The sequence below is a fragment of the Enoplosus armatus genome, chromosome 11 (assembly GCF_043641665.1).
Source record: "Enoplosus armatus isolate fEnoArm2 chromosome 11, fEnoArm2.hap1, whole genome shotgun sequence".
NCBI lineage: Eukaryota > Metazoa > Chordata > Actinopteri > Centrarchiformes > Enoplosidae > Enoplosus > Enoplosus armatus.
Window position 1 is genome coordinate 14,403,076 of NC_092190.1, and position 24,283 is coordinate 14,427,358.

A 24,283-nucleotide genomic window follows, 5' to 3' on the forward strand; every position below is an offset into this window, starting at 1 on the left:
CACCTCCCCGGGGGGGCGTCAGCCAGGCAGCCAAACAGGGAGGGTCACAGCGAGTGCTCAGGAGCGCTGACGAGGCGTTTGAACTCTGGAGACGGGGCAAGGAAGCAGGAAGGAGACTGGGCAGGTTTGACCGAGAGGCGTCATCCTACGGGAGAGAGAAAAAACGTGAGAAGATGACAATCATGATATTTAATTTAGTCTCCCCGCTGTGATTCCAGATGAAAATCAATCATTAAGCTACGCTGACCTAAACCAATCAACTGATGAAGGAACACAATGTCGGTGAAATCTACGAGGACCCACATTTAAAGATCGATATTTGTCTTTTGTAAAAAAAGTGATTAGTAATCACCTTCTCCAGACATCACTTAATGCATTTTATAGCTCTTCACAACCAAAGGTTACAGATCATTTTCCATTCATTTCTTTTACTTTTTTATATTAGTAGAATGTCACATTACAAAAGGTAGAATAAATTAGACAGACATAGGCGCAGCAAAATGAACAGAAAACACACAACAAAACTGTGATACAGTGTGTTTTACAGAGCAAAACAGAGATTACAAGTTGATTGTGTTAAAGGAAGAACTATGTATAACTATAGGGAGGAAAAAATAGGAAACAGAAAGAGGTGAAAGAAAAAAGAAGAAAAATGGTGAAAGGAAAAATACATTCTGTATATAGACATACATACATAACAGCCTAATCTGTATTGACAGGAACAATACTAGATATCTACATGTGAGAGTTTAAAAGATCTGATAATGAAGTGCCCCGATGGTTTTGGGGTTAAGGGTTAAAGGTTCAGTTACATTTAGCAGATCCGGTATCAGCCAGATGTGACACATCCACATTGAAAATAGTTGCTTTGACAGTGCCATCATGAAATTCAGCGTTTCCACTATCAGTTACATTCATTAAGTCGTGGTGGGTGGCCAACTCAGCGTGTAGTGCCACAGCAAATCCCTGGCATCATGTTACCTCATATAAAAATGATACCAGCGAGCTCTGCTGCAGAGAAGTAAACAGCTTTTAAAATTTGGGAGAAAAAGAGAGAGCACTGGTCCCAAATCAGAAATCAGTATCGGCAGACACCCTGAGTTGGGGTGTCAGAATCACATCAGGAGGTGGATCGGTGTGTACTAAGCGGGACAGTTTACAGCTGAAAAATAATCTCTCTGTTAGACAAACTACATGTCTGTACTGGGGTCACTATTTAAACACTACCTCATACATATATTTGGCATTTGTGTACTTAAGTTTCTTGTTAATTATCGCCCAAGATATACTTCAATAAACAAATAAACAATAAACTAATAATATTGACCAATGACCTTTATCGGTCAAGCTCTAAAATACATACCTAGACATATAATACATAATAACAATAATGCCAACTCAAGTTTGCAGAGATGGCACTCCAGAAGAAAGCAGACATGGGAATGGCCGGTGAGGTTTTCTTTCTCCCTTTTTCTTATAGGTTTTTCTTATATCCTTTATCCTCACTGTATTTTAAAAACAGGGGTTTACGGGTGTCACTGCCTTCAATCACACACAGACCATTATGAGGTCACCCCCAACTTCCCACATTGGACTGACCCCAGACCCTCCACATCTTACCATTTGAAAGGATAAGTGACTGCTCATTTTCCCTTTTACAGGCTACTAGGACCATCTGGGAAGCTTTCATACCAGAGGCAATTTGTGGAGGTTAGATATCTCATTGGCATGTGATGTATACCTCACAGTATTTCTGATGAAAAACAACATAATTTTCTGTCAAACAGCCTTTCTACTTGACTGAAATTATAGGTTTTTGTTGACTGTTGGCTTATGAAAGTATAATCAGAATGGAAGCGGAATGACGGGAGAAAAATGCTCTCAGCCATAGATAATCAAACACAGAAATACGCAGTAGCATTTTAGACATTCACAACAGTAAATATAGGCTACAATATACATCACACAGTGTAGATCATAGTGTTTATCCTAAAAGAGAGCTTAATGACATCTGTTAAAGCCAACCGAGCCTCTGCACATACTCATACTTACTATTAAAAATAGGTTTGTGCATACGAGTGTGCATTTAATTGCAAATGCATGCATGTATAAAAGCTTACCCTACCCTTTTACTTAAAACTAGTGAGGATAAATGCCTGCAGCATCTCCTGTGGGGAATCCGACAGATTTCCTTATCTTTCACTTGCAGCATGGTAATGATTTTGTACTCCACACACACACACACACACACACACACATTGTCCTCTCCGCTCCCCGTCTAAATGTCCATCACAGTGGTCTGACATTGCTGCCCTAGGGCTAATTCTTATCTCATTCGAAAACAAGGCAGCCACCATTCACTGACTTCTAACCCGAATAGATGGACGCAATCTAGACTCCCAGATAATGGGTGTCATCGACAAAATGGTCTCGAAAAACCCTCAGTAAAACTCTGCTGAAATCCAAGTCTGTATGTAGCATATCACCTCCACTCACATCGCAGACAGATCAATGATGATTCTGTCTGTTTGCATCTCTAACCATCTGCTTCGGTGCGTCAGTGGCAGAGACATGTTTGGGTTTGGTACCACCAGCAGCGCTACCGGCAGCTTGCTGGAGTCTCGTCCGAAGTAGTCTGAGTCAATTAGTCCAACCATCTGCACAGACGAATATTCCTTGTCTGCTGTACACGGCGCTACAAACAGGTCCCTCCTACAAGCCACTTTATTCCAGTTTTTTCAACACAAGTGTAAACCATCAGGCATTAACGGCTTCTCGCAGTGACAGTTAATTGTGTTAGTGACACTATTTGTTGTGAAAAGTTTGGTGCAGTGCTATGAGCTAATTTATGTACTCTTCTTTAAACAGTAGTGCTTCTACTTTATTGCCAGACTGTTAACGACTTGCGGCCCACAGTAACATAACTGGACACGACTGAAACCAACACTTGACAGTGGAACCATGACAGCAATATGAGCAGCAAACATTTGAAGACAAAGCTGAAAGACAAGCGGTCAGATCATGCTCCTTCATCATAAATTCACTCATATGCGGCCAAGGCAAGACAGTTTTCTGCTGTTGACAATTAAGGGGATTGACTGTGATTTAAGTGCCATGCTCATGGGTGTTGCAAGGATAGAAGAGGAGAGAGCATTCACAAGCTGAGACCAGTCAGGGTAGGGGAGACTAGCAATCTCCCAGTCACACACCTGCATCTCTGATGTCACATCAATACTTTTTGAGTGCAGAACAAATTGTGTCTGTGGCAAGTGTTGAAAACAGTCAATCCCAATCAATTGATTGATTGGTCAAAAAATAAATATTGTGATTTGGCATTTTTTTTACTACATTTTGTAGAACAAGCTATTCTATTCCTCAACCTAAAATACTGGGGGGAGTATTGTTTTGGTACCGGCACCAAAACTCAGGTATCATATTGGCCTTGGCACCAGTATTGAAAAAATGCCAATCTATACCCAGCCCAGGCAGGAACAGGAGGTGATTATAGAGCTGATCCCAATAAGCCCATTAGGCCAGTGACTGTAGCTTCTTTTATAACCCAAACAACACAAAAAGATTACATTTACCCCTGTGGTGGTTTTAAAAGGTGTGGCACACACACACACACACACACACACACACACACAAACATCTTTCATTCATGTACATCAGATATTGACTTGATTATTCATTGAATTATGGGATGTGACAGGAGTAGGATGAGAAAACACTGCAACAACAAACACAGCCAACTGATACACTGAACAAGGTAACCTTGATTTAATGTGACATCAAATTAGACGCATCGTCATTATGATGATTACATCTTTTGCATGAAGCAATAAGACCAGGACATGATTTGCCTAATGGAAGGTGTGCACGCAACAGAAAACGAGGGTACTCTCTGCTTACCTAAATTATGGATGGAGTGAACCAGTGACCTGTTCCAGCCTCGCGCTCAGGCAACGTGTTGAACGCAGACAACATGACCCGATAAACAGTACAGTTAGAGACTAAATTAAACTGGATGAATTGCTCCTGCAAACGCGCAACGTCTCGCAACGACACCTAAGTTACAGTCCATCTCAGTACGGAGTAGTCCACAATCCGGCGTGATACTGTCCGTCCAGCAATGCCTCTCATGATACCTGTTCGGACTCCTTGATAGGATTTGTCCCTCGCTGAGCCGCAGTGAACCGGGGGACATAAACAGCCTCCGAGAATTTTCCCGTTCGTTTTAATGCCTTTGCGGTCAAGGCTGCACGCACCTGTTCTCCGACTGAATATTGTAACGGTGAGAGGACAGGCGAGGTAGTATTCAGCACAATCTAACCTCAGCTCAGATCGACCTGCGAAATGTCTCGTTCCTCCTCTCTGATTGGCTAAACGCGGCGTCGCTCATGAAATCCTCTTGAAGTGGAGCGTCACGGGCGTCTGGTAAATGTAGGCGCGCGCACCATCACCACCACCACAGGCAAAAATACAGTGATTAATGCTGAGATTTTAGTGTAATACGTGGAAAATAATGTCTTTTTTATTTTCATTTGAAATGTATATCTTTTTGTGATTATTTCCAGCTGGATGTCAGAAAAAGGATCCCAGAGAGTAACCTGAATAAATTTTTTGCAAACCTTCAGCATATTTATGTTGGAGTTGTTTGTTCTAAATAAGAAAAAAGACACTTGTCAGGGAAGCATCCATGTCTCAAAACTCTCTGTCCATTGAAGGAACTCATTGTATTTTAGTTTCTATATTTATGAAATGTTTACTTTTGCTTTAAGTTAAATTTTTTTGTATTAAAAAAAATACATAAAATTAAATGCATCTTAATATCTTCCAGATATATTTTGCTCGTCATTTAGCTTAGGTCAACCATTATACAATAACAACACATAACGACAATGCGCCTCTTCCTTTTCAGTGATAAACATCATAGTTTTTATTCACATGGTAGAATAATGGATTCATGGATACATTACTTCCTAATTTGAGTTTCTAAACCCCCAGGGAGTCTTCACTCTGTTGTTTGTTTCACATTATGTACTTGGTAAAAGAACAACAGGAAGGAAGTAGGTTAAAGTGTACTGTAAAGTAATTTCCAGCCAGGCAGTGGTTAAATAAACACATACATTACATACACCTTGATGAGCATGCCTGTGCGTGTGCCTTTGGGCCAATTCATTTAGATTGGCAGATTGACACTGTTGTCTACATCCCAGTCATTATAAGGCCTTCGGAGAATCATGTTGAACAATGCTGCCATCTGCTGCTATTGATGAGAGACCTTCAGCGTTGCATTCGCCTCTGGGCAGCGAAGCAGATCAAATCTAAGCCTGGCATTTAATCAACATTCAACAATTCATGATAACTCTGATGTACTGTCAATGAAGTACTGCCACAGACTGTAAACTGCCTCTACATTTGAAGCTTTTATTGTTATTTAATTTGGCCATAATGCACCAGCTGACAAATATAGCCTAGCAGTAGTGGGTGCACTGTGAGATAAATGTGACTTGTATTTATAATTGCATATATGGTATACAGATAAACAAACATTGTGTCCACGCCAGATTCAAAACATCCACTAGATGTCAGTGCATGTCCTCGTTCCTCTTTGTTCCAGAGAGGCAGTGAGACTTCATGCCTTTGTGCAGCTGGTTGGAAAATAGAAAAAAAAAGACATTTGAGTGATGAACTTCCTTTTGTTTTTATTATATCATTTTGGGGTGAAATTATGTCAGATTATGACATGTTTACCTCCAACAACTGAAGAACATCTTGTTATGGGTTATATTTGCACAGTACGGAAGACAGTAGACCTTTTTCACAGAAGACATTTTGACATGTCACAGTTGGAAAAGCACAGCAAAGGTTGAATATAGCTGCTTCAGCTTCAGGTCCTGGTGTTGTGCATGCTGACTCACTGTCATACTGTCATGGTTTACTGGGACACCTGAATAGAACTGGGCCATTGTTAATGTTATTAATAACACCTGTGCTTTACCTACAATTAAATGTTTATTCATTAAAAGAAAAAAATAAATAAAAACTCACTTGACCATCAGTTTGCATTAGAGAGCCTTGAAGGAGTCGTCATCACTTTCTTTTGAGGAGTCAAATTCCAAAAAGTTTAGGAAAACTAATTTAGAGCACAAGACGATGACACTGAGTCCAGTTATCATGAGTGACACTACAAATGGCTGGATTACTGCACATGCAACTGATTTTACTATAGTAGAAAAAAATGTGTGTGTGTGTGTGTGTGTGTAATTTATTTTCCTAAGAGGTAATTTGCTACATAAAGGTTCAATAGATAGATAGGTATATAGAGAGATAGTGCTGCAAATACAAATCTAAATAATGTGTCCATATAAAAGCTAATTGATAATTGATGACCACTTGCAACAACAAAAACTGAATAATCACAAAGATAAGATTTATTGCAGGATTTATCTTGTTCTGTACAATGTTAATGTGTAGGCTACCCAAAACACTGGTAAATCAATATAGGCCTACACACGCTACATTAGTCTAATGCATGCATACACACACCAACAGCAACACCAACAGATAGTTACACACACACACACACACACTCACACACAGAACATAATGTACTTCATACAAGCCTTGGTGGACACTATCATCCATGACGCGCATGCGGTCTGGTCGTATGGTGGCGCTCTTGCTGCTTCGTCCTGCCCCTTGAGCGGGTTCAACGCAGACAGGTGCCGCCTGGCTATTTAACCGCGGGTTGGTGGATTCATTCCGCTCTGAAACTGGCTACTGAACACACGAAGTCTCCAGTAATGCGATGCCAAAGCAGCCTGTCAAACTCCAGAAGAGCGCTGTCTGATCCGACGGAACTTCTTCAGTTCGGCTCCTCGTCGCCTCCACTTTTCACTTGATGACCATTTCTCTGGGGCTGTGCCAGGCGCGTCTTCTCCCTCTCTTCCGCCTCCCACATCTGTCACACTGAAAGTTTGATTTAAAAAAGGAGAAAAAAAAGTGGAAATGAATAACACCGGGTTCAACCAAACGGAGGGCGGGCTGCTCAACAAGACGGAGGAGTTTTTCTGCTGCAACTTTTCATCCGTGGTGACTGATAACGGCTTCGTGGCCGCCGCTCCGGATGAGAGGAGCCTCTTCATCATGAGGGTGGTCCAGATTGCCGTCATGTGCGTGTTGTCCCTCACGGTGGTGTTTGGCATATTTTTCTTGGGTTGCAACCTTCTCATAAAGTCAGAGGGGATGATCAACTTTCTAGTAACGGACAGGAGGCCGTCCAAAGAAGCGGAGGCAGTTATTGTTGGAGCCTACTGACTGATGAGGACCTCTATATTATGATTTGAATCAGATCTGGCGGAGACAGACGGGTGACAATGCGATGATCCACTGCCTAAACGAGCTCCTTTTTCATATTGGTAGAAAAACTACTACTACTAAAAAAAAAAGAAAAATAGTCCCCATGCAGGAGGTGACGGAGGCTCACAGGTGTCCACCTCATTTCTTGTGGCTTTTTTTTAATGCCAACACAGACTCATTCATCTCCAAGAGGTATAGAGCTTTTTAAGCCTCTTTGTTTATAAAGTATTCAATGAAGCACTGTTGTAGTTTCAGTAGTTGGAGCACCGTTTGTCAAGCAGCATCCTTTGTCATGGAAGTGACAAAGTCCTCGTGTTGGCTGCTTAAAACTACCCTCTCATATTGCCAATGCAATGGAGAAATTAATGTTTAACATGAACTGTATGTTGTATGTGTTTTTGCATACAATATGCAATATATTAGTCTGTGTATTTCTCTGGGTTTCCTGGTGAAAACTGCATGAGTGTCTGCGTGGGCGGTGGAGAAAGCCCAACATGCCGTGTATCTTGTTAATTGGAATAAATTAATTCTGTAATTAAAGTTTTCCTCTTAATTAAGGTCTATTTTTTTTACCATGAATATCGCCCTCGCCACGCCTTCTGCCAGTCATGTCATTAACTAAAATTACATGCTTTCAAATTTCAAAGAGCTATTTCAATCAGGTATTAGATATTGTAGTAAAAAGAAAAAAAACATGTTGATGAGACAAAATGTAGATTATTAGTGCTAGTGCTGGTTATAGTATGAGCATTTATTCATTTAAACTGAAACCAAGACGTGTGTTTCCTCTGGCATTCATGTGAGGAGAAGTGAGTGTTGAATGGAGAAGAAATGGCTTCACACTAAAAGATTTTCCTCTCATTTGCTTTTTACATTAATAGTCCAAAATCTAAATGTTAATTGAATTCACTCAACTGAAAATCTTTTCTTTTGGCTACTCAGAAAAGGTATTCCAAAAATAATATATCCCTCTCATTATATTTTCTCTCTGGGTCAGATTTTGATCCATGCAGCGTTTTACATCCTTCCTCCTTCCGTCAAAGCATCTGCTGTTCTCTGCTCCTGGCTCACCTGGATGGCAGCTCCCCAGGGTGGGGGGAGACCAGCAGCCTTAGAAATGACTTGTCTTGTCAACCCCAAGGAGGATGAAGCCACCGGGCAATATGCTGCTGTCTGATTGCCCACCTGTGCTCCACATACAGAGTTAAATAGTTTGAATCCTGCTTTTTTCTAAAATGTCCTTCACCTCCGTTTTTCGCCCTCCTCTTGTAGTCCGTTTCTGATCCTCGTGTCCTGCTTGACAAGGCCTTCTTCTGACTGGTGATGGATGGCTGCAGCTTGTCAAGAAACGCTGAATAGAAACTGTCTTGATGGCCACATGCTGGATTTGAAGAAGTTGATACAATCATATCATCATCATCATCATCATCATCAATCATATCATAAAATGCTTGTGAGCTTCAATCTATCACAAGCAAATGAGTGGTTAATAGTTTGAATTTCCACATTTTTTTTAGGGGGTGGGTAAAACCACATGTACTGGGGGTGGACAAAATTAAAACAACCCCTGTACAGTGCAATGTAAAACGGTCCAGTAAGGTGGCATTGGAAAAAGTAGTACATTTGTGAGGCTTACAATGTTCAATTTCTTGAGTTGCACTGGATTGCAATATGTTATAAGACAATATGTTTTTGTTTGTGTGTATTTAATACAACACCAGCAACATCAATGGCTTCAGAAATTCCACCAAAACTCAATATTATGAACCAAACAAACATTGCATAGTCTTTATTGCATGTACTGTACAGGGTAGTATTATATTTTACAGATGTTTTATTGTGTCCACCCCATGCACGTGCAGCCAAGACATTATGTACACTGTGCATTTCTTAAATCTTTCTTCAACCTCTTGTTGTCTGCAATGATATCTACATTTAATCAAGTCCAGTCAGAGCAGATTACAAATGGCAAGTTCAATTCTTTGCAAGGGTAAAAACCATACTCAATGAATTTGCACGCACAAGGTCTCACCTCTACATAATCTAGCAGATACATTTAGCTCATGTGTGATGAACCATATTCTCAGGCACGATTCTGCATGGTTAGAATACCACATTAATACTGTAACCAATTATCTATAATTAAGACATTTTGGGATTGGATTCACATAAAAAAACAAACTGAATCCAAACCAAATATACATCAAATATTTCTTGCTTTCTAAATTATAAAATAAAACCTCTATGTTAAACCTATATTATGTTGCAGAGACTAGAGAAAGAAATTAACACGACAATGCAAAGGGGAGAATTACTTTCCATATGTCACACCAAGTGCTTCTCTCTGCTTTGTGTGATTGCTTTCATTAGGGAGTGCTGTGTAGCTCCCAAGAAAATGTTGTGGCAGTTTAATATCCAGCAGAGAACAATCTTCTGTGTGCAGCTGAACCATTGTTAGTTCATCCAGCTGTGTCTCATACACATTTATTCAGACTGGATTCTGATCTGGTTTCAGAGATCCTGTAAGAGGTAGGTGTAAAAGCTAAGACATTAAAGTTTAAAAGCATTTCTGCAGGAATTTAACAGTGGAGAGTCAGTTTGTTGACTGTCAGTTGGTACTGCCAACTCAAAGATTTCACACACCTGTCACACACCGATGCTCAGAGTGATTTAGGAGATAGCAACTGCAAACAGTCATCTATACCTCTGGCAGTCCTGCTGTCGACAAACTGAAAGTTGCTCTGCAGGGATCGTAAGCAACTCCTCCCCATATATTCAGGAATGTGCCGGGATTTTTACTCCACATAAACCAAACTACCCGAGCCAGGGCATTAAAAAAAGAGGTTAAATTCACAACTTTTGTCTGATGTTGCAGTATATTCTCATATTTCAAGTGTTGTTCAAGTGTCAAATAAGAAAAACAAAAAATATCACATGCAGTCTGGTAAGAGAAACGTGTATCACCAATATAGCAAAGGTCAAAACAGCATCAGTGTACTTCATCTCATGTCTACTGTATGTGGGCTGTGTTCGACTGTGACAGCATCTGCAGGGTGTTGATTGTGGGCTAAAAGTGGCTTCAGGTCCTGGCTTGCTCTCATGTGATTGGCTGGCGAGTAGAGGTCCAGTCGATGAACTGGATGGTGACTAAAAGCTCCAAATAGTAGCAAGGCAGCGACAATCATCTCCGTTGTTTACTCCTCTTCTCTCACAGCTCCTTATCCATCCTTCCTCTGCTAGGTCCTTACATTACTTCTGCAACTACACATCCGTTAATGTGGTATATTATTTATGTCATTAAATGGTGGTTGTTTTCCACTGTATATGTAAAATAATATTTGCTGAACACCTTATTGATTTTATACTGTGGGTCCTTCAAAGCCTGGCTTTAGTCAGATATTTGACACCAGTGGGAACTTTTGAAGGAGACTCAATAGATTTTTCTTTAAAAAGTGAACACAGGCTGTGCAATGCAGACATTTCCATCAGCAGCAATGCCTATTCAGTCTGAACCAAGCTGTCGCCAACATCATGTGGCGTCAGGAGCAACAGCAGTAATTGTGGAAGTCAAGCTGTGATAAATCCATGCAGACTGGTTTTGAAGAATGATTCCATTACCTGACATCTCTGATTCCAGTTATGGGATGAGTCACGGCTCTGTTGTACCACTGATTGTTTCATGCTCAAACATCACAGGGATTTAACATCTGAACAACCCTGCTGCTGATACTTTACTGTAATCCATTGTGTGTGTGTGTGTGTGTGTGTGTGTGTGAGGGGACACATTGTGGGGACTCAACCCTAATTTGGGTACAAAAACCTAGTCCCCACAATGTAAACCCTTAAATTTTGAGGTTAAGACTTGTTTTTGCTTCAGATTAGTTGGGCAATTAGGTAATTAGTTAGGATGAAGCAGCACAATCAATCAATATTGGGGTCAAATGACAACATTGTTTCGAAAGTTGTAGCTTGTGGTTTCATTTTACGGCCCGTAAATGTACTGTTTTGGTTTAGTTTTAGTTTTTTTCTAAACCAAATAATTTCCTGTTTGAATAATCTTTGCCTTTCTTTACACAAGTGACACAATTCATCATCATTACAGACAACCAGCAGGAACTCATTATTCATTGCAGTCATGCAAATGTGTAATGAGTGTTCGTTGCTTTAAAAATAATAGCTGCGATGATGTGATATTGACCCTGAAATCCATTTCAATTCTTCCGTGAGCGTGTTTCAGGCTTTATTGACCTCCTGATCATGCAGCTCTCTGGCAGCTACATCAGCTTCAGCACAGCCTTGTCTCTGAAGGTGAACTATTACTTTGCTTTTAGAGGAAGGGTTCTCGATACTATTACCACAAAGGTAATAACCTTTTCAAGAAAGCACTCAAAGCGCAGAATGAGTTTCAGGCTTGTTTTCTTTACAATAAGATAAACTTTCAAGGTTGCTTTCAAATTCACTGCTGAAGAATATGAGGACTTTGCTTCCACTTCTTAGTGATACAAATACAGTTTGCAGAGACGCTATATCCCATGGAGTCAGTGTACAGGCTTTCCTGGTAATTTCTATCTCAGTAAAATCATAATCACCTGAAGTATTCCTCAGCCACGATGCTTTAAAGAGCTTAAGTTGACCTACAGTACACTTTGTACAGTACACTCAGTAAGCATACTCCGTCACTAATGCCCCTGAGCCTGAGTAAAGACACCATTAACTGTCATTTTATAAATCCACTTCGACTTTGCAAATCACATTTTTTAATGCATAGCAGCCTGTTGGCTCGAGGATAGCCATCAGTAATGTATGGCAGGTGTGAGGAGCAAAGCTTCCTAATCACACAGTGAGATGTAATATAGTAAATATGCATTATTTAGCCAACTGCTTGTCTCGGCACGCATGATCTTTGCCTGTCTGCTGTTTACACCTAAAGTCATGCATGTTTGATTACTACTGTCCTCTCTTTCCTAGCATCTATACAACAACGTTAAGCTCATCCAAGCCTCTTGCTGTGTTTGTACATGAGATGCTGGAGGGGCTAACTGTACAACTACTCATGTACTGAACTGCCTGCCACAACAAGAGACTTTCAGGGAAAATAACATCACCTGATTCTATGTGCATCTGTCTGTGTGTAACCTTTGGACATTTTCTCCTGAAATAGTATTCTTATTTTAAAGATGAATTCAATAGAACAGACCCACTGGCACTCGTCCTTCTGTTATAGTTTGCTGCACCACGTTTTCCCTGACCTGTCACCACGACTCAAGTGTATTTGAACATGTATTTTTCATCAAACTGTTGAAAAGGTCTTTCTTTGAGACGATTGTGCCCAGAGCCCCGACAGGTGGTTTCAGTGGCCATGAAGAGACATCGAGACCTCGACTTTACACCTGGCTCACACTGGCATCTCAGATATAGACTCATCCTCAGGCCTCATGCCATCATCAGTATCATCATCACCATCATCATTCATTACCATTTCATTTATCATCATCGCCATCACTTGCTCTTCTGAGGCCTGTCACACAGAGAAGCTGTTTCTAAAGCAGAACAATATTAGTAATGAATACAGCCAATACCCATTATGAATGATACTAAATATAAATGTAATCTTTACAAACATGATTTACTTCTTACATACCACAAAATAGATAATTGTGAAGCCACACATAATTATAATTATTATGTTTTCAAATGTCCTTTCCAGCACTCTTGGCTGAGCAAAGATACGCTGATGAGAAGCGTTCTCTTCAGACCTGACTGTAGAGATCAGAGTTGACAGTTTGGACCTGCCTGCCAAGCAGCAGTGTCCTGGCTGCCTATGTGGCGCACTCGCGTGCCCCAGCTGTCAGCTGCACTCAGTCACTGTACCAGTAATGAACCACCTTTGGCTAAGCCATCCTTTGCCACTACATATAGTATGTCTTCCCCCGATCATCTTCTCATCACAGCAACATTGTTTCTATACTTAAGTCACTGCAGGATTTCTGCATATTTCATTGATGTTGTTTTTCACCATTTTGTCCCAGGATTAATCACATTTTTACGTCATCCTTTCTAGGAGACTGGAGAAGCTTCCATAGTGTTCTATAGGAAACCTGAACACAGGAGCACCGAGTCACAAACTACTATACTGTCAAAATATAGTCTGAACAGTAATCTGATCTGCCAGCTGTGCAGCATCCCATGTTTCAGATCTGATGCTATACTTTGGGAATTCATGCCTAATGGTGCACCTCCTGGTTCTGTCACAGCACATGAAAGTAAGCCTGAGTGCTGTATGATAAAACCTCTACCGGGTCATGACTTATTGAGCTTCCTCAAATTGCTTCTCACAGTGCTGCAACTCTTCATCCCCCAGGCCTGGCTCCATTATCATCTGGCTCTGTCTGCAGGTGCTTCTCGGTCACAACACTGACTTCCTCCATTTAGGCTATGCTGCAGTTTAGCTCCAGAGAAAACCAACATACTGCATGCTGCTGATAATCTCCAAACAGGCAAATCATCAAATCCCCCCAATGGAAATATAAACACTACAAAATAATAATAAATAATGATTGAAGTTGAATTGTGCCACTTCCAATGGCAGATAGGTAAAGCAAGTACGATAAACTTTTAATAAATAGCACTTTTTTAAAATGGCAATTCTGCCTTTGTGAAAGAGAACAATTCCTTGTATGACTTTACAATTAAAAGTATCATATTTTATAAAAGACAGAATCCTTAAAGGGGAGACTTGGTGAGCAAAGATAAGCCGTTGCAATGACAGAACAGATCTATCATAAAGCAGAAGAGATATAAGGAGACAGACAAAAAGTCGAGACTAGATGGAGAAGGAAGTTAAAGCAAATGAGTCAGAAAAAGAGATGACTTATGAAAATGTTATTTTGTGAAAATGATGTTATCTGCGCACAGAAAAAAAGAGCACCAATCACTCAGTGTCAGAATCATCCTCTTCACTTCACAAGCTGACTTCACAGCCGCTGAACAGGGTGACATTCGGAAATGTCACTAATGTAACACCGCTGGTCCCAGTTACAGTCAACATATGGGCAACAGCTGATGAACCACAAAAACAGTTACTGGTATTTACAGCGCATCTTTCCATACGTGCTAAATCTGTTGTTGTGTTATTTCACAGGTCTACGTGCCAAAATAACAGTGAATAATCCAGGAAATGGATTTTTGTTAACAACTACAACCGATAACATCTTTCTTTCTTTCCATTGCAGCTGCAGTTCAATTCTAGCAGATCTACCTCTCTTCTTGTTATCTCTACATTGTGGTGTGTGTGTCTGTGTGTGTGACACTTTTCTCTCCTCTGCTTTTACACTAGGAGGGTCAGCCTCACAGGTGCAGCTGCGGCCATGGAGCGTTTGCAGGAGTGTGTGTGTGAAATGACATCCCGGCCTAGCAGAGCCACACCTTACAACACAACAGCTGTCACAAAGGATCAGCATCCAGTCTGCCACACTCCAGGAGCCGCTTTCTAAAAGACCTCTGCTGTTCTGTTGTCCTCACTGCTTATTCTTACAAATGAAAGGTCGGCTGCATCACATGACCAATAAACTCCCGCCTGTTTGAGTGCGTCAGATTGCATCAGTTCAGGTTTGCAAACAGTCCCACAAAGCTATAAGGTATAATTTTCAGTTAACATTGTAAAATTATTATCCTTAGTTTCACACCCCCAAATTAATACAAGTTTTATAGTGGTGCCACAAGTGGCACCAGTTCTCCTTGAACAGTTTCTGAAATCTAACATAACATTTTAATCAGCAATCACAAACATGCCATTTAGCCTTTAAGTAGCTCTTACTAGATGTCATAAATGAGCTGCAAACCCCAGCTCCTCTGAAGCACCAGTCACCTAATCAAGCATTTCAGATATGATTAGCCTATTCATGACTATCCTATGTGACTGAGCTGTAGAACCACCCATTTAAAAAAACAAAGCCTGGCTATAATATTGTGGATCATCTATGCAGCTGCTCCAGTCGCCACATAAAAGGATGGCTCTCAGAGCTTTGCACCTGGCTAGTGTTAGAGATGCTTTGATCTGTTTCCCTGGTTGTGTTCCCCTCTTTGCAACCATTAAACAGCTCCCTGGTCTCTATAAAAGGAAATTGATCAGTGATTAAAAAAAAAAAAGAGGAGGAGAGGCGTCTTTGTGTCCAAACAGACTCCCAGTTGTGGGGGTGGCTTTTGTAATAGCTGTGGCTGTGACAGGGCGGTTAGACGACGTCAACATTAAACCAGCTGAATCTGAAAATGTGGAAGTGTAAGTATCCACACAAGCGTTATCAGATTGTCTTTGTAAAAATCTCCATTCACAGAGAAGCACTTCAAAGATACGAAAACAATCTCTTCTTCTTCCTCCTCTTTTGGTTGACAGACTACAGAAGTGTTCAAACATTTGATAGGCAGTGGGACAGACACAGCTCAGTTACTCTCAGTTCCAGCTGGTTAAACATCCACTATGCCCCCTCCTGCTCACCATCATCTGTACTCTGTGTTAGTACAGCAAGCTCATTATTTGGTTATTCTAATTTACATATTTTTCTATTTCTGTTTCAGACAATTGAATGAGCATAAAGTTCACAGAAGCTATTTGTTGAGGTGGCAAACAGTAATCCCTGCGCTGCTTTACTGAGATGTCAATCACTCATTTATGATGTCATCTAGCAAAACAAATTTAAATGTAGGTTAAAGGGTAGGCCCACATTCTTTTCAAGTCTTAAAACTCACTATATGAATGTAGTGGGAATATCATACTAAAAAACTATAACTTTGGTAGATACCCACTTGACTTGGCTGTTGGCTGTTGACTGTTGAAGCCTCACACTAGCTTCAGCTGAAACAGGGACAGTTCTTCAGCTCTTCGATCTTTTGTTGGAGTTGCACTAAGAAGAGATTCATGGCCAGTGTGGACAGGAGGAACAACCAACCAATAACTTATGGTGTGTTCAGACATGACAATATTAGGCGTCAATAAATGGCTAGACGCGAATCTGAAATGGACAGAAATCCCCCATGGGAACCTCAAACTTAGGCGACTAAGCACCCTCGCAAGTTGAATGTTTCAACTTGCACTTTATAAATATACTTCATAAACGTACAATGACGAGAGGAAAAAGAGAAACTGGAGGGAAATGGAGGTCCTGGCACACAGACCGTTAGGTATGTACATTGCTAGCTGGCTTACAGCTAAAATCTGTACAGTCGGCTGGGTGTTTAGGGCAAATAAACACAGACTGCACAAACGGTCCGCGGGTCGCACAAATAACGACAGGCAAACATTCACAATCAACTTCATTGCCACACAGTCCCTGACGATATCTGGGCAGTCACCTTTTTCCAAAAGCTTTGTTTTCCTCGTCCACTTTTAAATCTGTTTTTTAAAAAGCTAAATTTTTGGGTGAGAAGAAAAGCCAGTTTAGTGTGGATGGAGGGCCAAAATGGACAGAAATGGGTCGTATTGAATTTTGAATTTAGATAGCTCATCCAGGTATTGCATAAACCAGGCAGGTCTATGAATGTGAGGGCGCGCTCGTGTGGACATACTATTTAAGCATGGAAATAAAGGTGTTTAGAGTGCTAACAGCCTGCCACGCCACTGCTGCTGTGAGCAAGGTGCAAGAGCGTCATGGCTGTCATTAATCTGAGCCCGGCAGTCGCAGCCCATATCAGCAGCTGCAGCTGGTGTGCACCATTTCAGTGTGACTCCGACTCTGACCTCCTCCCCTCCACCACTTGCAGAACTGATCACATCCCTTGACAACGCCTCAGGGCTTCACCTGACCGATGGTGCCTTTCACTACACCTCTCATCACACATTTACTTGTCAGTGGTACTTGCTCTGGTGCCTGACACAGAGCATCTGTCCTGTCTGTGTCCTTTTCAAATCTGTTAAAGTCATAGCTGCTGAAATTGTATTAGCTTGTTGACAACTTAGACAGAACTACAAGAAATAACATTGTCTTTGCACATTATTATTGTTCGATGTTGTTAAATTGTGTTTTTGTAGATTAGTTTCTTCATTTACAGGCTTAATGTCTCCCAGACATTACGTCATTAGTGAGTTCTAGAGATGGCTGGATTTTGTTACCTTTAGACAGAACCAGGCTAGCTGTTTCCCAGCGTTTCCAGTCTTTTTGCTTGGCTAAGCTAACCAGCTGCCGATTGCAGCTTCATATTTACATTTACATTTATATATAAAATAATTGAATAATGGCATAAAATAATTGCCCTTGGCAACTAAAGTATGCAAAATATCACTATTCAACTTAAAACATTTGATACAACTACAAAATATTGTTACAACAGTCTCCACGACAGCCATGAGCACAAAGCTCCATGCACAGACTTTTAACCTTTTAACATTACATAAAACTACACTTTCATGATACATATTACATGTGTTTTTTTTGTTGTTGTTTTTTACAAAATTGTCCACTAAATTGAAATAAGTCTATAAGATTCGTATTCCTGTAACCAACTAATCAGAAAGTTTAAAACTCCAGTCTCTGCCTGTTGTGATTGCTGCTTTCTGGATTCAAACTTCAGTTCTTCACACTCTGCCTGAACAGAGCCATGTCCCCTGCTGCTGTTCATCCCAGTAGTTTTCATTTATGAGACAGAATTAAAATCAATGTGAATGATTCTATGGGATTTTCCACTGCTGTGAACAGCGACCTGCAGCCTGTCACATGTTTTGCTCAACTGTGAACAGACAGGAACACCACTGTTTCACCACATGACTGTTCAATGGCAGATTGAGTCTACCTCTTATACTGGCAAAGCCATATATAAATCAGTAGCCGGCACAGCAAGCTTACCAGGTTAGACCAGTTCAACATAGACTCCCTCAGCTGACAGCTAGTAAAGGTTGAGCAGGTCCCTGTTGGAGCAACCTCAGGGCAGAGAGAGAGAGAAAGTGGTGCTCTGCTGCCCCCCACTTTCATCACGCAATGCACATCAGAGCGTCCCAAAACAGGCAGCCTCCGAGGGGGGCCTCTTCGTCATATGTCACACATGGGCATTACTCTGTCTGGGTATTTTAAAGGAGCAAATTGGTTTCCAAAGGTTTTGTCTAAAAATAGCACAGTCAGTGTGGTGCCATGCCATGTTAGGTTATTTTTACACCGCAGATGTGATGCACAGGGAGTGTCATGGCACAAATTGGATAGAACTGACATGAAACGGGCTGATAAAATTGCCACCTCCTTTAATCTCGCTCCTTTTTTCAGTCAAAGTGATACCAGCACACAACAGTGGCTGTGGTGAAAGGAGTAGCAAGAAATGCACTTTTCTTCTTCGACATGACATTGTATATGTGCTTTTAGCATTAATGCCCTCTGACAGCTAAGTGACAGCAGTCAGCAGTCAGGGGTTAACTCAAAGCACTCCTAATACAAGCAACACACACATACAATACATAAGTACATGCACACGTAAATACACAAATAAACTGTCTAAACAAAGACTGCTGGGAGTGTATGACAACCTGTCTCCGATACAGTCTATTTCTGCTGGTCAGCTGCTGATGGATGAAAGCCCTGAAAACAACAGGTGACATTTAGAAAATTGTTCATTTCATGATGAAAATGTAATAACAGGACATGTCAGCTGCCAGATTTCTGAGGTAGACGGGGGTTGAAATGGGTTTTGTTTAAGCAGCAGAATATGAGAACTTTGTGGTGAACAGAATCAAATCTGTCTCTGTCTTTCCTTGCATCTCTCTCTGTCTACTTGTCCATCTGGTTTTCAATAGTCTTCAATCCTCTCCTCTCTACCTTTTTCCACCTCTGTGTGTGTGTGTGTGTGTGTGTCACTCTCTCTGGGGTCCTCAGTGTCCCTCTTCTTGCTTTCAGCCTGCATTTCAGTGACAGCAATGTCAAAACACATCAGCTGTATCCAGAGCAGAGCAGGTTTCAGTGCCACCAGGCTCAACCACCTGGCTCTATGAATGCAAATGGAAAATCTCTCACAGGGGCTACAGACACCCTCATCTTTCCCCAAAACTATGTCATTAGAGATGCTCCCACACCCAACAAAATAAATGCATTGTTTTTGTAATCAGTGCCTGACAGACTGCTCTAGGCTAAGGGGAACATAAATTGAACTCTAATAATACCCGTAAATGTGATAATGTGTTTACTGAAGAATGATGGGACTGTAGATGGCAATGTACATAGCAACAAGACCCCTGGAGACAAGAGCAGGGAGAGATGTAAAAGATAGTGGAACCATAGCTAACAGGTACAATAATAAACGTTATTAACAAGCAGCACTTTTTTTTTTTAGCAATGCAACCCTGGTGGTTTTTGCAAATATTTGGCAGTCAAGATTCTGCGATCAATCATTCTCATTGTGGGTGAATAGAAATGCTCAGCTCACGCCTCGGGTCAGAAATGAGACAAGTGCACACTGCTGTTGATTGCCTCAGTACTGGTGAGCCTCATAATCCCCACTTGATTTTGTGGCATCCAATTTCAGGGGCTCCTCTCAAAATACTCCTTTGTGGGTACGGCCCTCATGGAGGTCTATAATAAGAGAAAGAGCTTTAAAGCATGTAAATAATATCATGAGGGAGAAACGGCCAATTGTACGTTGGTCTTTGAAAAGCACTAACTGAAAAGTGTCCAACTGTAAAAACAAAGCCTTTATCACAGGTGCAGAGGGTGCAGACTCTGAAGTTGCTTGGATATGGTTGAATAAATCCCATTCATTTATCCCATCATACATGATCGTCAGATACTAATAAGTTTACTATTTAGGAAAAGCATACTAATAAGCGAGACCCTGATTAATTCACTATGTGTACACCTGCAAAAATCTTCTATTTAAAGCGGCACTAATATACGATATTTGTATATTAAGAATGGATCAAACCCACAGATATTTATCACCTCATCACTACAGAGCATTTTAGCGTCTTTCAGCTAGCAACTTCTCTGTGCTCTCATCAACCCTGTTGAAACCCCATTAAAAAAGAGTGTGAATATCATAAACTCCTTCTACATTGGCCAGGTTGCCAGAAACAAGACTCCAAATTAATAAAATTGTTGTTCCGTAACTGCTGGATTTGTAAATAAGCAATTGTTTGCTTGTTGTTTGTAACAAGTTCAACAACTTGATGATAATATGTAATTGTCCCAAAGTGGCCAAAGGTGAAATAATATGGATAATATAATACATATGGAAATAAAGATGCTGAAATGGAAACATGCTGTGCTTCAGGAAAATCTGTCTACAGCAAAATGACTGTACCACTTGTGGATATAGAACATCTCTGTCCACATATTGTTGAACAAAGAACATAATACCAAACATTGTAGAGCTGGACATGCTCGCATTTCAACGGGGACACCATAGCTGTGAGCAATATACTGTGTTTTCCTAGAAGGATTTGTGGGGGGGGTGACATGATGCATGGGTTTGACAACTGTCACATTATATTAGCCTTTGAATGCAGGCTATGATTACTGGCAGGTTGGAAAGATTTGACAGAAGGCAACTGACACTTTGAGATTGTTTGAGAAGCCACGACACTGGACTGGAATCTGAGTGCTGGTTTGTGAAATATTCAGCTGGGTCCTGTATCGCTCTCGAACCTTGTTTTTATCTGGTCACAGCATCACATATCACATACAGAGACAACAAATTGCTGTTCAAAGGATTGTTCTTTCCTTTTCAGTCCTTTATAACTGAATTAATGTCTCCAGCTCCTGACCTTTACTTCCATGTTCAGGTCTGGAGATAATAGGCATCTCATCCTTCAAAGATTCTTATTATGGAAATGAGCATGTTAGTGGACTTGTGAGTGGTCTTGCAGATTTAATAAGAGACTCTAACAAGGAGAACTGCCACTCATTTTAAAACCCCAATCACTAGCAATGCATGAAATTCCAATCAGTATTTTTATAGACTTGTTAAATGGCTGCATTGTACATGATCACGTTTCAGTTCATGTTGAGTTAGTAAAGGTGATTACCTTAAATGCAACTGTTGTTTCTTGAGACACCAAAACTGAAAAGGATTCAGACAGATGAGAAATTAAAGCCCAAAAGAAGATGAAATGCTTCTATACAGGTGTACTGCATGATACAATTACACAGTTAACATCCTATCGTGCTCTGTAACTTGTATAAAAATGCTGAGCAGGCCCAGTTGACCTCACTTTTGGAGCATGACGGACTACGGCAAGAGACAAAAACTGCTTAAAGTGATATCTTGATTTATATCTACAGTATAGACTGAGAATGTCTGCATGATCAGACTCTGTCATCATCATCATCATCATCATCATTATCATTATATATAGGAGTATATAATTATAGGAGGTTGCAGTACATAAACCTCTCATAACAAAGATGAATGCACATTAAAGAGTTCAGTGGTGCAAAAACCATAGACACCAGGTTACACTGATGTGGAAAAAAGAAATATCTGTGGTTAGATGATTCATCCTTCATCATATTCTCAACAAGTGGGCAAATCTATGTGTGGTGTACAATAGTGAACTGAATGCTTGACCCAGATATTGATTGACCCTAAAACATTACTTTAAACCAATGTGATTATGCTAAAGTAAAATGCACTGGTAATTATATTGACCAACTGTGTTATGTCTAATATTTATATTAAATTTATTGTGTTCATTTATTCATTTGTTTGTCATTTGTGTAATCAAATTCTAACTTTTCTTCCCATTGCTTTTTTTTAAGGTTTGTTTGCACGCATGCATGTGTTTTCATTATATTAAGGTTTAATGGTAGGGTGAACTCAATGATGTGATCATTTTAATTTGTACAGGATGCTATATCAGCAGCAACAGTTCAATACTGTAATTTATCACCACTTGTACACACAACATCACCCATTAACAATACAAAAAAGGAGACTTATGTCCATACGTTCATTGCCCCAGTGCAAGCTAGGAGGCCTCGCACACCTACCTGCCACATTACCCAACCAAAAGCCGTCATTGTCACCTAGCTGGCCTTGTGGACTGTAGCAACTGGGGATGAGGAGGCAGCCTAAGGCTGGTCCTCAGTTCCAGACTCCCCATCAGACGGACCACAATGTAATGGACGAGAGACCCTAGGTAGCATTACTGCAAGGGAGTGCAGGTGTCACAGGAGTCATGGTGATGGTGAGACCAGAGCCGACATATGGTCTTGGTCGATGAGGGTTGGCGTTGCAGTAATGAAATGGGGACACCCGTGGCGGTGACGAGCAGGGCTGATGGCTTTGACGTTTTTCTTTGGCATATGGCCTGACTTTACACCAAATTGAATTGAAATTTGTTTTTAAGGCAGATATCCTGCAAAATAACACACACACACAAACAAAAAAACATAGTGGACACTAAACAAAACCTCCTTGGTGGAGGTACATGCAGAAATGAAGCAAATTAGAATCTTTGCTAGGAGAAAAATGAGTGAAGTTTCACATTATTCTGCTACAAGACTTGAATTTGTGTATAGCATCCAAATCAGCACGCTGTTATAATGAGTAATCATGTTGAAACAAGACACCAATCACAGACATGAAGATCTCACTTATTGTGCAGCAGCTGCTAGTTATGCTTTGCGCCTGCTGTTACCTGTTTCACGCAACTGTTACTTGTGTTGATTGATTTCTCCAGCTCCTCCTGTAATAGTTTCTTATTACCATATTAACTGATGGCATCTGATGCTTGGTGCATGTGTCTAGTTTCTCATGGACATGTGTCAGCCAGGTTCAGGTCTGTAAAGCACTGACGGGTTTACTGCAAAGTCACAAATAAATCCTGCACCACTGCCTAGATTCTCTGGGGAGCACCCATGTACACATGTATAAAAATGTATACTATGAATTGTCACACTGATATAAATGTTCCTTACAGAGCCACATTGTTGAAATGGTTTGGCCTCTATGCTGAATACAGCAAGATTGGCATAACATTCACAATAAAAAAGCAGTGACGAATAAATAACCTGCTAGTTCTGAGGGGTCATTTCCTCCATCAGGTTTGGACCCTCTGTAGCTCCTGTTGTGTGCAACACAGTGTGGTTTCCTGAGGTTAAAGCTCCCTTTTTTTATTTGAAAGATTACATGGCAGGTATATCACCAACTAAAAGGCTAGGCTTCCTGCAGTAATTGAAAGTATGCTTTTCTGTGATTTGTATTGTCTTGTTCATCAGTGTAGGTTATATGGACAACCACAGTATTGTATTGTATTGTAAAAGTATTTAAGATTTCACTGTACTTACATTTCTGTATTTGTTTTATCTATTATTGCAATGTTGATTATGTAACATTTAAAAAAAATATGCAATGTAATATGAATATAGATATCATAAAGCCACGGTAGTTAACACATTGGTTCAATGTAACATAAATACTGTTGAATGAATGGCTTTGCTGAAATGTGGTTTTGGTATGTCTAACATATTTTTTGAGCCTACCTGTTTCCAGACTGCATTCCCTTTATAATGGAGCTTTCGGTGCTCTGCCATCTCTCCCTTGTGGCTGCTGTACTGATGAAGTCCCAAGACAGTTTTACTCTGTAAGGGAGCTGTGAGACAGACACAGAAATCCAGTACAACAGAAAAATTGTATTTTTGTTAAATCTTTGTAAAACATTTTGACTTGACATAGCAGGAAAAGCACAGATGTAAATACTTTTAATGATGGCTGCTCTTTATTTAAGTGTCACAGAAAGCCAAGCCAAATAGAAAGCATGCACATTACCTAAACCCTTGCACTACCGTATCGAAAAAGAATGCAGCAGTGCAGTCATGAATGCTACTGGTTACACATGTGATTTTCCCTACTTTAACATGTAAATTAGTTAAACTTCAGTTAAACTGAAACTCAACTGCAAGTTAAGGTAGTAGGTGTTTGTAATGTCACATTTTCACAGGTAGTTATA

The 24,283-nt window shown here is 40.5% G+C and overlaps 1 protein-coding gene across 1 annotated transcript; it reads left to right on the forward strand.

Moving 5' to 3' along the window:
* Nucleotides 1-7,014: 7,014 nt before the first annotated feature.
* On the forward strand, nt 7,015-7,323 carry rprma (reprimo, TP53 dependent G2 arrest mediator candidate a). The gene has a single exon (XM_070915272.1). It carries the CDS (start codon nt 7,015-7,017, stop codon nt 7,321-7,323), a length of 309 nt encoding a protein of 102 aa, XP_070771373.1.
* Nucleotides 7,324-24,283: the final 16,960 nt, after the last annotated feature.

Coding starts and splice junctions, on each gene's coding strand:
- rprma (XM_070915272.1), top strand. CDS start 7,015: ATGAATAACACCGGGTTCAACCAAACGGAGGGCGGGCTGCTCAACAAG.